The sequence below is a fragment of the Falco rusticolus genome, chromosome 7 (assembly GCF_015220075.1).
Source record: "Falco rusticolus isolate bFalRus1 chromosome 7, bFalRus1.pri, whole genome shotgun sequence".
NCBI classification, from domain to species: domain Eukaryota; kingdom Metazoa; phylum Chordata; class Aves; order Falconiformes; family Falconidae; genus Falco; species Falco rusticolus.
In genome coordinates this window covers 19,520,015-19,535,281 of record NC_051193.1, presented here as the reverse complement: position 1 = coordinate 19,535,281, position 15,267 = coordinate 19,520,015, and the positions used below count along the sequence as shown (strand labels likewise).

General features: G+C 40.7%; 1 protein-coding gene across 1 annotated transcript in view; it reads left to right on the top strand.

The window, feature by feature from the left end:
- THSD4 (thrombospondin type 1 domain containing 4) overlaps positions 1-8,328 on the top strand; it is a 319,739-nt gene extending 311,411 nt beyond the window's left edge. The window contains exons 17-18 of the mRNA XM_037395653.1: positions 650-794; positions 2,171-8,328. Coding sequence (XP_037251550.1) covers positions 650-794; positions 2,171-2,313 — 288 coding nt within the window. The 3' untranslated portion in view covers positions 2,314-8,328. The remainder of the gene's footprint in view (positions 1-649; positions 795-2,170) is intronic.
- The last annotated feature ends 6,939 nt before the right edge of the window (positions 8,329-15,267 follow it).

Here is a 15,267-nt window from a genome sequence, read left to right as displayed (position 1 = left end):
AATAATTGGCTTTAAAATACCTTGACAAGCAAGTACAAAAGTCTCTGGCTTCATAACAGACTTTGAAGGAGGACAGAAATATTTTCTTTAGAAATTCAAAGAAACCTATAATGCTTACTAAATTGTTGTGCTGCAAGAAGTGAAAAATAATTGCGCACTAGAAAAAAGGCAATTAAAATTATTCCTGATTGTATATAAATGGAGGCAAAAGGGCAGTGGAGGGCAGCTCAGTCGAGTAGTAAAGTTCAGTGCAGGCAGTTCATAAAGTAAGAAATGTGAACACTGTGGAAACAGTAGACTTGGGAGATAAGTATGAATAAGCAGAGAAGAACAAGACTTATTAGAGAAGCAAGAAGCTAACTAATAAATTCAGAAAGAGAAATATTCTAGTGCTTTCAGTTGTGCAGTATCTACCATGTTTACTTGTCCCATTGTTGCCCCTGTGGTCAAAAATTATTTTGAACCTTGAACAAAATTGCACCTCTATGTTAAGGATTTATAGCTAGAAAACCAAAGAAAACCCCAGAAGTGTTGAAGTTGATGAAAGGCTACAGCGATACCAGGGTCTGGCTTCAAGGTTCCCATTTTGATTCTTTCTCTATTTGCACATCTCATATGGTCTTCATGAACTTCAGCTTTTGTGTTTCAGTGTTCCAAATCCTGTGAAGGAGGATTTCGGGTACGAGAGGTACGATGTCTATCAGATGACATGACAGCCAGTACTCAGTGTGATCCACAGCTTAAACCTGAAGAAAAAGAACCATGTAACACACAGGATTGTATCCCTGAAATAGGTAAGAGGAAGCTTCTGGTTTAACTATGGAACTCCATCTAGTGGAGAAAATAATTAATAATCTTGCAGAGGTTTTGGAGTGTATTTTCTTTATCAGGTTCAGGGGTTTATTTTTACACAAAATACAGCTCTTTTCTATGCTGTAAAAGTAGGGGTTTATTTCTGATTAAAAACGTTTTCCTTATAACATGGCTTGGTTTTAAAGTTACTGAGAATGTGAGAAATCTGGTTTTGTGAATATGGTATGTGTGGAGTGGGTGTTTTTATGCACCTTCCTTGCATTCTCAAAGAGTCTTTGAAACACTGACAGGATTATGTATGATATACTGTATTTGATAACAGGTTCTATAAGAACCAATAACATTAAACCAAGACATTAAGGGCAATTAAACAATTTGCTTTTATATATAGTAACTATGCACATGCACATAATTTGGCATTGGAATTAAGTCATTCATCTCATAGAGGTTTGATTTTAATAGTAATGAGAATGATTAGGGAAAGGAAGATGCAAATATTTAGAAACAGTTTTAACTCTTGCATTTTATGGCAATTTTCAGTTGAGAATTGTTCTCTGTTAATTAAATATTGTTAAAACATAATTTGACTGTGTAAAACACCTGATCTGCCAGTATTCTTTTTAAAAAAATAATGTATTTGTGTGTTATTGCTCATTTTTACATCTGCTATGAGTGTTCTGTCATTTAGTCTTTTTCTTACCATCTCAGTTTCTGTAATCACATACATGATCGTATGAAAAATCTTAGTTGTCAAGAAGTATTTCTAACCCTGTTGATTGTAAAGGAAAACTTCAAAACCTGAACAGACCACACCCTAACATCTTAGAAAAATGGGAAGTATGAAGAATATCAACTTTTGTCTTTTTTAATCCAGTTATTTTAAACCATTTGTAACATTTGTAAGGAGGGAGATGGTTTACTATTTTTCAGTATTTAGATTCATCGTTACTTGAAAATAACATTTGCGGGTACTGGTGCCATCTGTGCACTGCCACAAGAGATTAATACCTGTGAATCTAAAAATTAGGTGGACAAGTACCTGAGCAAAGAATAGTAGAGACTTTCCTATCATCTTTATTCAAGACTAATTTTCTGTTTAAGAAAAAAAGCCACAAACCCCCCCTGACAGTATAAATGGGGATGGGTACATTTCTTCCACAGTTTTATGTATCTTTATATTACACGTAGAGAAACCTGAATAATCTCACTCATTTGCATAGGCTGCCTATTTAACCTGACAATGAATGCTTAAGTACAGGTCCAAGGGATTTTACATGGCAAAAAAGAAAGGGGATTGGTTATTTGTTGCTCTAATACTGTTTTCTTCAGCTTCTTCTCTCTTCCTTTTTCTCCGCAGATGAGAACTGCAAAGATAAATACTACAATTGCAACGTGGTGGTCCAGGCCCGGCTCTGTGTCTACACCTATTACAAAACAGCCTGTTGTGCATCCTGTACACGTGTGGCAAACAGACAGTCAGGGTTTCTAGGGCGTAGATAACAAACACTCTTCTCAAAGCGGCAATGTCAGTCTTCAGATGGAGCTTGAACAGTGTTACTGTTTCGACTACAGCAGGTTTTAGCTTCTTTAGAGATGGTTTTTTATATCGCTGAATACATCGAGACTATGGTTAAATCTCACACCCTTTCAGTTACAGCTATCGCGCAGTTATCTTTTTTTAAATGTTTGTTGTAAAACCGTGATCTTTTTAAAGCATTAATTTTTAATAATACTATTCTTTGCACCTGCTCATCAGATAATTATTTAAAGAACATACCAGCCTTAGAATTGTGAATTTAATGAAAATTAAATCAACCACAGGCAATTACTGGAAATATTTGACCAGTATGGACGCAGCTGCTGCAGAGCATTTGGTATTTTGGACTGCCTTAAATTAGATTACTAAATCGGTGAACGATGCACATGAGAAAAATGACTTCACAAAGAACCAGACCCTTAAAAACCCATTTATCATCAGTTTCTTAGCACTCTAACATATATTTTTAATTACTTCACTCCATTCATAGTAAATTAAGAGTCACTGTTAAGCTCTCTCAGTTGTACTTTTAACTAACTTCCTGTCCTCAGGCAGCACATATATATACACTTGACTGCCAAGAAGTGCCTTTATATTTAATTCATAAACTCTTGAAGTTACACTTTTCTAATTTTGTATGGATTTTAAAATACATTGCCTACCGGAGTGCCATTAGTGTCTAGCCCTTTAAGTCTTCAACAACTGCAGCTGTCAGTGAGGCAGATTTACCAGAAAGGTGAAGAGCCTTTGCTGGTATAAAAACCAGGGATTGTTTCCATTGGCAAGGTCTTTTTCCTGTAGCGCAGTTACTTCAGTGAAGTGGTATCTTGCTTAATGTCTTGTCTCTGCACTATTGCTTAACAACTACCGTACCAAAGGACTTTGTCCAGACATAGTCTGGATCTGTCACCAGTTTCTCAAACAACCACCAAAGGATGCAGGCCTCGGTGCTTTCCAGTAGTCTGTTACTCTTGGAATCAGGCAGCACTATGAGTGTAGTAGAAGAGTATACTCATCTTTTAGAAGAGTATACTCACCTTTTTTTTTTTCTCTTTTTTTTCTTTTTTTTCTAGTCCATCCTGCAAATCTGTTCATCCACTCGCTTTTCAGCTACTCAAGAACGGCTCCAGACTTAGAGCTGAATATAGGTGGTGATTTTTCATTTCTGCAATTACTGTAGTCAGCCTTGGGACTTGCTAAAAGCAAACAGGATGTGCTGTGCAGTGCAGATGAAAATTTTTGCATTATCTGCCCATTTTCTAGCCTTCATCTGAGATGTCTTTCAAATATGTAAATAAGTCTGAGGGAAAAAATAAACACCTCTGCTTATTCAGCTGCTTATTACAGCATATTGCTTGTAAATTAGTGATACCCAATTATGCATCTATTTCTAAGGTGCCTGTTGCCTGAGTTGAAAAACAATTTTAATAATGTGTGTTCAGTCACTCCCAGTGATGCGATATAACAGTGATTAAGGTGTCCTGCTACTCATGAAGAGCCGTGTTTGAGCCTCATTGTGTATTCTTGGTACTGCTTTGGTGGAGAGGATGTAGAAGAGAGAATGGAGCACTGGGAGGCAAAGGTTGCTGGGTGTGTTACTGGGCACATCGGTTTGTGTGCTGGAAGCTACAGGAAAGTGGAACTCCGGTCGTCTAAAAGCTGCCTTGGATTAACAGAAACCTTAGATTTTTTAATCAGGTTACTTGTGAAAAATATATTTTGGACATGATGAACTGCTACTGTTTGGCTAAGTGAAATGAAGAAGTGTTTCCCCTAAAATTTGAAGTTACTGTTTGTGATTATAAACCAATAATGTCACCAGCTGTTTCTGTACACCTTAATTTGGGCTTTTTCAGTGTAATTAATTGATATAAAGCTGTTAGAAACAGAAATGCTAATTAGATTCATGAACACAAGCAAAAGGTTTTCTTTCACAGTCCTATTCCCTTGTATTATGAAGATTTATCCATGAAGATAACTTATAGATCTGTGATCATATTATATTCCTTATATTCTTGACCAAAGAATGATATGGAGAACGTGCAGCATAAACAGCTATGGAATCCAGTATTTGTAAATACAGATTTTCATCTGAATATCTCATTGCAGCAAGTCTTGACACACAGTATATAACTTTGCTGTTGCCTCTTTTGTCCCAAGGAAGTCTATCCTGTCAGCTTGAGGGAAGTACCTGTTCCATAAAAAGGCTTTCTGAAAACCACAAGGCAAATGGAGTGCAGAGAGGTAATCAGGTTTGCAGTCAGTTCATAGAAAATAATCTGCTTGCACACGCTCCGGACTGTGAGACAGTCAGTGACTCAGCACATAGATAGGCCATCCTTTTATAAAATATATTACTTTGCTCTAGAATATATGGCCATTGGGTTATTTTATAAAGATTATCATCTTCTGGGCCATTAAGGTGCCACTAAAGTAAACAAGAGTACATGGGAGCTAAAATATCAAAGAATAAATACATACATGTAGCAATATAACCCTATATTATGCCTAATGTATACAGCTTTGTGAATTGAATGCAGTGAGTTACGGTTATACAAATAGTACCTTTTTTTTTTTTTTTTTTTTAGTAAAGGGACAGTTTTCAGATGTACCAGATAAAACAAAAAAGATTGTTTCACCTAATTAAACATCTAATGGTAAGGAAGCTGCCAGAATGAATGATAAGGAAGCTGCCAGAATGTTGCTGAACTTGAGTGTAATCATTTGTTATCTCTTCTCATGTGTCAGCGTAATCATAATAGCTGTTCCTGCAAAATGAACTAATGCACCCTTCTTTTCAGCACTTTGATATACTAATATCCACACAGAATAAGTTCTATGCTACGATTTCACCATCACACAAAGTGCGCTTTTGAAATTGGGACAGTAGCAAATGTTTGTTTTAACAGAGCAGTGCACCAGTTTAGGGTGGTGCCTGCAGAGGGCCTGATTTTACTTTCACCGTAAATCAGAGGTGGCCTTGCAGTAGCCTTAGAGCAGGTGTAAAACCAGTATAAGTAAGAAGTGATGCAGGCTTCAGAGTCTGAATGCTTTAATTTATTTTCCTTTTATTTTAATATTGGTCAAAATCCTGCAGAATGGTGGGAAAAAATACTTCCTTGCCTTTAAGATTTTCACCTTACACAATCCAGACTACGTGTAGGAAGACTGCTGTAAATTGTTGATTTAAAGTCTAAGCAGTCTAACTACTTCTAGGGGTAAAACCCACATGCAGCTTTCATGTCTTGCAGACATGCAGCTGGCCAAAATCTGCTCCGTCCAGAGAAGGCTCTGTGTCTCAAAGCACTTTCCTTCTAGAACTGAGGGCTGCTGGCGCCGTTTGTCACGTTCTCCAGGGTCCATCAGGGTTTGCTAGCTCCTGTGCAATGTCAGAGCCAAGCGTGTGTCGGTAGAGTTGCTTGTGTCCGGTGATTGCGTGCCAGGTTAGAGCATTTACTAGCAGCACTGAATTTGTGGAGTTCTCCCTTTCGCTTGCTAGCTGAGAAGACTGAGGAAGGTGGTGTGGAGGCACGAGGGTTGCTCCTGTGGGAATGACACTGTGTCCGACGTGGCCAGTGATGAGGAGGTGGTATTTACTTTAACATCTCTGACCTTCAGTCCCCCAGGGTTCTGAATTAGGGAAGGGCTCGTTAGCAAGCAGTTGGGTGCTGGGGGGTGCGGTACAGGAGACATGGGTGTTCTTGCAAGCCTGCTAGCTTTGAAGTCCAGCTGTAGTGCATGCCCACGGACTCAATGCAGGACTACCTTAGTATCCCTGCACAGGGAACTCGTGTCTTCCTCTTTACAAACATAATACGTTTTCTTTTTTCCCCAATACTTCAGCAAATGGAGAACTTTCTGTATGAACAAAGTAGTGTTTAACATCAATCTTGTTTGTTAGATCTCACTCACATGACAATGTGGTGCAGTACAGAATTTGACCCTTTTATACACACACCCACCCCACCCCAATGTGTTGCAGAGCTTGTTAATGGCATGTTAATGCAAAGACATATTTTAGGTTTCTTGTTCGTAGACTTGATAAAAGTGGTCAGTATAGCCCTGAGTCAAGTGAGTACATGCAGACCGTGTGGGGCAGCAGTATTGCCAGGACCCTGCTACTTACTTTTCTTCTGTAGAGTCCTAGAAGGCGCCAGTGGTCACCACTGAGGGAAGATGGAGGTAGGTGCTAGAAACAGCTTGTGGCTAGTAAAGGCCAAGTTATGCCTTCCTGAAGGTGTGTATAGATCACTGTAAGTAGTAAAATGTGCTTTCCAGGGCTTTGCTTTTTTTCATCCTCATCCTGACCTTTCCCTTTTACACCCACAAGTGTTCCCCTCATCCTCTTATCTCACCCCCATCCCTTTGTCCTTTGGGCAGCAATACTCAGTTTGGTCAGAATTACTGAAAATGCTGAACTGGCCATTTGGTTGATAATAGCTGCGCTTATTTCTAACACAGGTTCTTAAGAGAGCTGTATTTCTGCCAGTCACAGTGGTGGGGGTGGGGGTGTGTATGTGTCCCTGTTGGCTAGTTTTAAATGCATAGTATTAAAGTACCTGCTGAATTAACTCCTGTGCAATGAACCTGTGCTTGCACAGCTATTGAAGTATGTAGTGGCCCTTCATTCTCACATCTAACATCTACTGCATAAAAAAAGATAATTATTCTCTTCACACTCAAAAAGGAAAAAAATCTGTCTACCTGATTTTCTTGAGACACTTAACATCTCTGACTTTTTAAAAGCTGTTCTGTGTTTTGGGCAGATAATTTATATGTGTGTCTGTAAATGGAACACAAAATGAGATTTTGAACACTGAAAGTAAGCTTCCTCTATTCCTAAACTTACGGGGATGGGGGGGTGTTGGATACATGGGCTGTTGTTTAGAGAATGGAGTAAAATCATTATTTCTGTATCAGAAATGAAAAATCATCCACTCAGCATTTTCAGTGTATTTTAAAGCAAACTTGTCATCATTAAATCTCAGTAGTGTGGGTGAAATTCAGACCTGGTGAAAGGGAGAAAATTCCGCTTAAGAGAACTCACACCATACCCGAACTCAGCTCTTTGCTTCTCACCTTTTAGCAACCCGAAGTTCTTAAGAATGCAAGTACCCAATCTTCTATATCCCCATTTACTATAATGGGTTATAGATAACCACCACTATATCTGAAGAGGAGGGGAGCTTAATTTTGAGAAATCATTGACCTTCCAGCAACAGTCTGTCACTGCTGCTTGCTCTGAACTGTTCTGTCCGTGCCGTGTTTGGGTCTCTTGAGACCAGTGGCCTTGGCAGAGGTTGGGTACATATGAGCTTGCGAAGTCCCATCGTAGTCACTCAGGATCTATGTAGAGGATCAGGAAGGACCGGAGACAAAAGAAAACCCTAACGTTTTTTAATGTGTATAAAATTGTCTACTTGACCCTCATAATTGATTTTGGCAGAAGGATATACTTTATTATAACTTATTTTGTTGTTATTTGTAAATACAAGATGTCTATGGGAAATATGTAATTCTGAGCTGTGTCTATGGAACAAGCCACTGCACCAAAATATTTCAAATATTTAGAATAAGCAGATTTTTTATTAAAAGGGACCTAATATGTATTTATTTACATATACCATTCAAATTTTGTCCAGCTCTTTCATTATACTAACCCAACTTTTTAGGGAATTTTATAACACAGGTATTACATATATATTTTTTATATATATGTCATACTGTAAATCCATAATACAATTTTCTAAACTTTCTGATTAGCCAGTTCCTTGAGTGAATTAAAGGGGGAGAGTATAGGCAGATTGCTTTCTGACTCGTTCAGGAATATGTATCCATGGCAATGCACCTGAACCAGAACTGTACAGCATCCTTTTCATATTGTATACATTTCCTCTTTGATGAAAAAATGTTAACTATTTTTGTTTATGACTAATTTATTTTTTATTATTGTGAAAAATAAAGTAATTCAAGATTAATTTATGTGACGATTTCTTTCTTGTTTGGTCAATCTGTTCTTCCAGAGCATCTTGGGAATTACGAACTGGTATCAGCAAGGGTAGGATGCGCTGCGGGACGCCTTGCCCAGCTGTACAAGCAAGCAGGATGTAACCCCTTGCAGGAGGCTGCACAGCCCGTGTTACAGCCGCGCCGGGGTGGTCGCGCCATCCTGGTAGGCTGCCCCTGAGCACCCTGCCCCACACAGCAGAGAGGTGGCTGTTTCCTGGGGGTCTGGCTGTCAGGGCCTGCTCATTTCCTACACCAGTTTGCTCCCGGTGATCCTCAGCCTTCCCGTCGGCTTGCAGCGTATGGCTCCATCGTGTCCCCGCACCGACTCAGTGAAGGATGCAGTTTGCATTTTCGGCAGCTAGGATGCGATGGCCATGGCGCAGCGATGCCTTGGCTGACCTGGCCTTCCCAGGGTTGGAACCTTGCGATTGTTTGTTTGTAATTGCACGTAATTTTTAGGTAGTGCTTTACCAGAGAAAAATTAGCAATGTAGCAGCAAACGAATCTAGGTGTGGGTGCAGGTGAGGTGTACTCGTTTGCTCGTTCATGTAAGGGTTAAGGTGGGTATCGGGAGCGCTGAGGGAGCAGGCGGCTTCTGGGGTGGCAGCTGTTGCAGGGTGGCACCGTTTTGCCCGCTCTGGCATAACCAGCACTGCAGATGTTCATTGCACATTTCCTAACAGTTGCACTGTAAGTACGTGACATTCCAAGGGAGAAAAACAAAACCTTTGCCCCAAAAAGTTTCAGGTGTTTCGACCTCTCACTTGTGCTGTTAGGATAAGTCGGGCACAGTTGGGGAGAGGCGGCAGTTCCCGTTACGTTTAGCTCCGGATTGATTTGGAAAGGCCCGGTGAGGCGTGCGGAGGCGGCCGGGGCGGGGCGGGGCGGGCGCTGTGGCGGGAACTGTGGTGCGCGCGGGGCGGGCGCTGTGGCGGGGCGGGAGCTGACCCCTGCGCCGCGCTGAGGGGAGCCCGGCCCGGGGAGCCCCGGCGGCGGCTCCGTGCCCCGTACGCGGCTGTACGCCCAGGGCACCGGGCGCGGTGGTGTAGGACGGACTTGGCCCCGCCATCTGGGGCAGAACCGGGCGTGCGCGCCCACGGACCAGCCCCGCATCCCCGCCGCGGGGGGGAACCACCGCCTGGCTCCCTCAGCGCTCTGCGGGCACCGAGATGTGCGTCTGGAAGTGTTCAATAGGGTTTAAGAAAAAGTAGAATTTGAATTATTAAGCCATAAAATTACACGGTAACAAGTTCCTTGTTGCTCTCCCACGTGTTCTCTATGTTTAGAATAAAATTTCAATGTAAAATTAGGAGTCCTGTAGCATATGGTGTACTCCCCCCCCCCCCATCTTTGTTGGGAGCGGGGTGGCCAGAGGTGGCCATGATACCTGTGGTGATTTGTCACGGCCCTCAAGCCTGAGTAGCATGAGAAGGATTCTGTATGGCCGGATGCCACCTCCAGAGTGTGTTCACCACTTGCCATGATTTGTGCAAAGACCAGTCTAAAGGTAAATAAATACAGAGACTTCATCCGAAGTCATGTAACTTGTATGCTACCCTGCACTTATTATTTGTTGAGTGCAAAACGCTCATCATTAGTGCCTGACTCCACACTGTTGCCATGTTAAACTTTGTCAGTTCAGAATATTCTTATGCAAGCAGTCTTAGGTAGCTGTAGCAGCCACGTAGTAGTCTTAAGAGGAAGTGGGAACCAAAGGGAACCATTATCAAGAGTTTATTGATGAGGTAAAGCCAAAGAATTGCTCTTAAAAGAACCCAAAACCTTAATTTTGGCTGTCCACAGATGCAAGTTCCAATGAGGAATAAATAGAGAAGAGTCAGTGCTATCTTCCCATCCTGATTTCTAATACAGCTAGGCTGATGTAAGCATTGATTAAGAATCAGCTGCCACCTTTAATTGATTGGTTTGGGGTGTGGGGGTGTGTGTGTGTTATATACCTACACACAGAGAGAGAATGTAGCATAAACACCCATCCACAAAGAAGTGTAAAGCTCTTCACAGAATATTTGAGGTTGGAAGGCATTTCTGGACACCATCTACTACAACCCCCCCTCTGCTCAAAGCAGGCTCAGTTACAGCAGGTTGCCCAGGGCTGTGTCAAATCTGGTTTTTAGTATCATCCAAAGGTGTTTTTCTTACTTTCAAACAGAATTTCCTGTTTGTTTTTCAGTTTGTGCCTACTGTCTCTTGCCCTGTCACTGCACACCCCTGAGAAGAGCCTGGCTCTGCCGTCTTCAGTCCTTCCCATCAGGTATTTGGACACATTGATAAGATCCCCCTGGGCCTTCTCGCTTGGCCTCTCCTTGTATGAGATGTGCTCCAGTCCTTGAATCATTTTTGTGACCCTTCACTGGACTCCCTCTATTAAGTATGTCTCTGCCTTGTACTCCGATAGATCTTTGTGCTTAATTGATCTTGATGATTTATGCCTTCATGGTTTAAGTGAGTGCACACCAGACTCCCCTCTGCTTAGACATAATATAATCCAGCTAGTGGGAAACAGCACTTACTTTTGTGGTATACCTAGCAAAAGAGTAATTGATGAAAAAAGCATCCAGAATGAAGGCAGTAAATACATAAAAGATGTACTTAAAATGTGTACTTAACAGCCTAGTAAATAAGTGCTGAAAACCTTCAGCTTTTTTAGTATCTCTTCTTTTTTCTAAATTGACTGATTTTTTGTTTCTTTTTATAATCAGCAATATGCCAGCAGTCAAGGCTTTGGTTACAGATGAGGTATACAATAGTAAGAATTTTATCTTAAAACTCCCCAGAGGTCATGTTAAAAACACATAAATGCCTGGTTTATGCTGTTTAAATCTCTTATTTAACTGAATTACTGTTCATCAACTATTCCTTGCTACCATATTACAACATAAAATTTATTGCAATTATATATTAAACAGCTATTTTTAGTAGATGGGTGCTCAGAAGATTGACGTGGATCTTAGATTTTCTCTATGTCAAGACACAGAATGAGAATTTCTATATTAAGGTCTCAAATTTGACCTTTAGGAGTTGTACCCATACTGAAATGCCACTTCTCTTTGTTTTGAGCTTTTGTTTTCTGGTTTCCAAGGTGCATTCTCCTTCACTGAATCAGTCTTTTCCTGAGCAGTAGGTTAGATGGAAGTGAATAATTCTAACATGTTCCAAGAAGATGTCTCCTTTTGAATCCTCCTCCTAGATTTGCTACTAGTAGAATAGAAGGGAAATTGCATCCTTCTTTGTCTGCTGGTTTTGAAAATTCTTCTGTGCTTACTAATTTACATTTGTGTGAAACCCTGTGAGAGGCTTTTATCAGGGGCTGGTTACTTCTGACTTCTGTGGGAGTTAACGCTTGCAAACCTAAACTTTTTTAAGCTGAATTTGTCTCTAATAGAGGTTTTTTCCCCACATACTTCTCTTAAAGTTGAGAACACTTCTGTGTTTGACTAACTCAGATCATTTACATGCTAGATTGCTGTTGAAAATAAGACCTAAGTAAAATCGTGTTAGATCTTTAATTCTATTTAAACTGCCAGAAGAAAAACAGGCCCATTAGCTCCAGTGGTTCTAAAAAGCAAGGATTTTTTCCTTACAAAGTGATGTGGAGGCATGGCCAAATTAAGTCTGGGCGATGTTAATGCTCCTTACCAAGAACAAATTACTGCACATTAAAGCTTTTTCTCTCAATGTTTTTTCCATATGTAATGTATAAGAGAGGGGAGGAAAATGCTGTAGTACAACCCATTATTATTATTATTATTACCTTTTAAATTACTAGAAATCTATGTAAATTTTTTTTAGAAATGTATGGATTTCTAAAAACTTGATGAATAATATGGAACAGCTCTAAGTGAAAACTGATATGCAGTAAGTATAGGTGAACTTGGAACTGTCATCAGCGCTTCCAGTCAGCGCTTCCCCTGCGTGATGTGTGCCAAAAGGTGCTTTTTGCTCTGGAGACTTTGTAACTGGTTAGGGACAAATGTTCAGTCCTTACTGAAGCAGGGTGGATTCAAAGTGTAACAGGCTGCAGTCTGGAGTGTTGGTTACTGTTGGTGGTCTTCAGAAAAATGAAGGTAAGCACTTCATAGTTTCTTTCTCTGAACTGTGAATAATATTAAGATTGGACATGAGTTCTGATGTCTTCAACCAGGTGATTTCTGCAGTTGAAAGGCCTGAGAAGGTCTGATTGCAATCTTGCAATCTGCACCAGAGATCTTGGTAGGGAGTTGAAGCAGTTACTAAGTGGAGGAGAGGAAATACATGCACATAGATGTCTGCACAGCTTTGGAGATGTAGATAACTTCTGTTGATCTTTCCTTTGTTTCACTGGGCTGTTTTATTTTGTTTGTTCTCTGTTACTCATTTTTGGCTGGGATATATTGAAAGGAAAGTGAATATCTGAAGAATGAAAACTGACTGTCGGAAGAGGAAAAAGCCAATAGGGTACATCAGGATCCAAAAGTAAATTTACTCTAATATTTAAATAACTTTCATACTGCATGCCTACATATTCATTGTGTAATTTTGAGTAAGGCATAGAAAAGTAAATATTTAAAGTGCACATAGTATGAAATTAACGTAACGCGCCTGCACTGAATTTGCAATTACTAGGACATACATAAGCAAATGGATCAGAGAAGCATACCAGGAATTATCAATACAATATACAATATACAAAGATCACAATGTATGCTTTCAATTTAATTGGTGTCCAGCAACTGTAAAATCATTAGTCAGTCTGCACCAGACTGTGTCGTGGTTTAACCCCAGCTGGCAACTAAGCCCCACACAGCTGCTCATTCATTCCCCTCAGTGGGATGGGGGAGAGAATCAGAAGAGTAGAAGTGAGAAAACTTGTGGGTTGAGATAAAGACAGTTTACTAAGTAAAGCAAAAGCCACGCACACAAGCAAAGCAAACCAAGAAATCGTTCACCACTTCCCATGGGCAGGTGGTCAGCCATCTCCAGGACAGCAGGGCTCCATCACGCCTGACAGTTACTCAGGAAGACAAACACCATCACTCCCAACGTCTTTCCTCTTCCTTCCCCCAGCTTTATATGCCGAGCGTGACGCCACATGGTGTGGAATATCCCTTGGGTCAGTTGGGGACAGCTGTCCCAGCGGTGTCCCCTCCTGACTGCTTGTGCCCCCCAACCTGGTTGCTGCTGGGGACGGGGGGGAGAGGGGAGAGGCAGAAAGGCCTTGTCTGAACAGAAAGGTTCAGCCTGTAACTGAAACATCCCTGTTACCCACACTGTTGTCAGCATGAGTCCAAAACACAGCCCCATAACAGCCACTATGAAAAAAATTAACTCTAACCCAGCCAAAACCAGCACAAACTGTGATGTGGAACACAGGTAATCTTTCTCCAGTGTGGTAGGTAAGCTGGAATCTGAAAGTCCTATCTATAAACTGTACCTTTGAAATTCCTTTGATAAATAAATGCAAATAATATAATTCCCCCAGCGTTCCAGTATGGTTTTCTTGATACATATGTTTTTTCAAAAAATCTCCCCAAACCTTAGTGAAAGAGCCTGTGCAGTTGTGTGGATTGTAACTCCCTGGACTGTAGCATCTCTAGTTCCAGTTCCTGAATCTCAAATCAGATGACCGAAGTGGCAGCGGATGGCAGTGTTATACTCATCCAATGGAAGTCAGGTCCTTCTGGGATAGGGAACTGTCTGCACCAGTTAGTTATTTTTGCTTTATATTAAGATGTGTGACCAAGAGTCGGCCCTTGTGAGGAAGAGGTAGCAGCTATTGTCTGTGTTGCTCGGGCTATGGTAGTGGTAAACATGGAGACAGTTCCTACTTCCCGATTGAAATTACTAGCTGGTTTTTATGTTTTCACATTCCCCTGTGGTGTGAGGCTGAAAGAAAGCACAAAGTTTGCCAGGGAGAAACAATCGTTTTGCTGTTGTGTTATGGAGCTTTGTGAAGGTATCCTTCCTTACTCTGGAAAACTAAGAGATCGGTTCTAAGAATTTACAGAACCATGAATCTCATGGTTGGAGAGTAAATCAGCATAATTCCACTGAAACTAAGGGAGCTATGCCAGACTGCAGTGCCAGGCCGTCTCTGATCAAAAACATTTCTATTATATGAATGGATTTACAATTACCTGCAAGAGAATACCAAAACTGAATTAAAAGAGTGTTGCCCTGGGAAGTACATTAAACTGTGTATTCCTTCCCTTGGACATGACTGGCTGTTGCTTCAGCTTTGCACAAGCCTTGGAAGGGATGAACCTTCTGACTTTAGCGTAAAATATGAAGTTACATGGCGGTGGAAGAAAATGTTACTGGAGCTGAAGATGCTGCTTTTCAGCAAGTCTGAGGTATCCTCTGTTGTTTTTTTCTTAAGGACTGTTCACTTCATTACACCTCCAGAACTTTCAGATCTGAAGGGCAGTCTTCTCCCCCACACTGCTGCAGCTCTTTGCCTACAGTTTGTGACAGAACTATTGCTGCTGGTCTCAGCAACCAGTTGAAATAGCTGCTGCCAGTTCTAGTTTACAGTCAGGTGGTGTCAGACTACAGAAGGTACTTCAGATGGACAGATCAGAAGACCTACTTAGTTAAAACCAAAAAACAGGTAACAACAACAACAACAACAACAAAAAAAACCAAACCAAAACAAAACAAAAAAAACCCACAACCAAAAAAACGTGTTACTGTTTCTCCAAGAATCATCTAACATGCTTTTCCCACTATGTGATAATTTGTTTTTTACAAACAGTAGAGATGAGCAAAGGGCTAAAATCATCATGTACTGTTATTTCCACTGCAAGGATGTTCTCTTTGAACCATGTTTCCTGCTGTCTGAAAAAGTCTCTTGGCTTTCTTGTTTGTTTTGTGGAAATAATGATTCCTCTTTTTTTTACAGTTAAATTAAA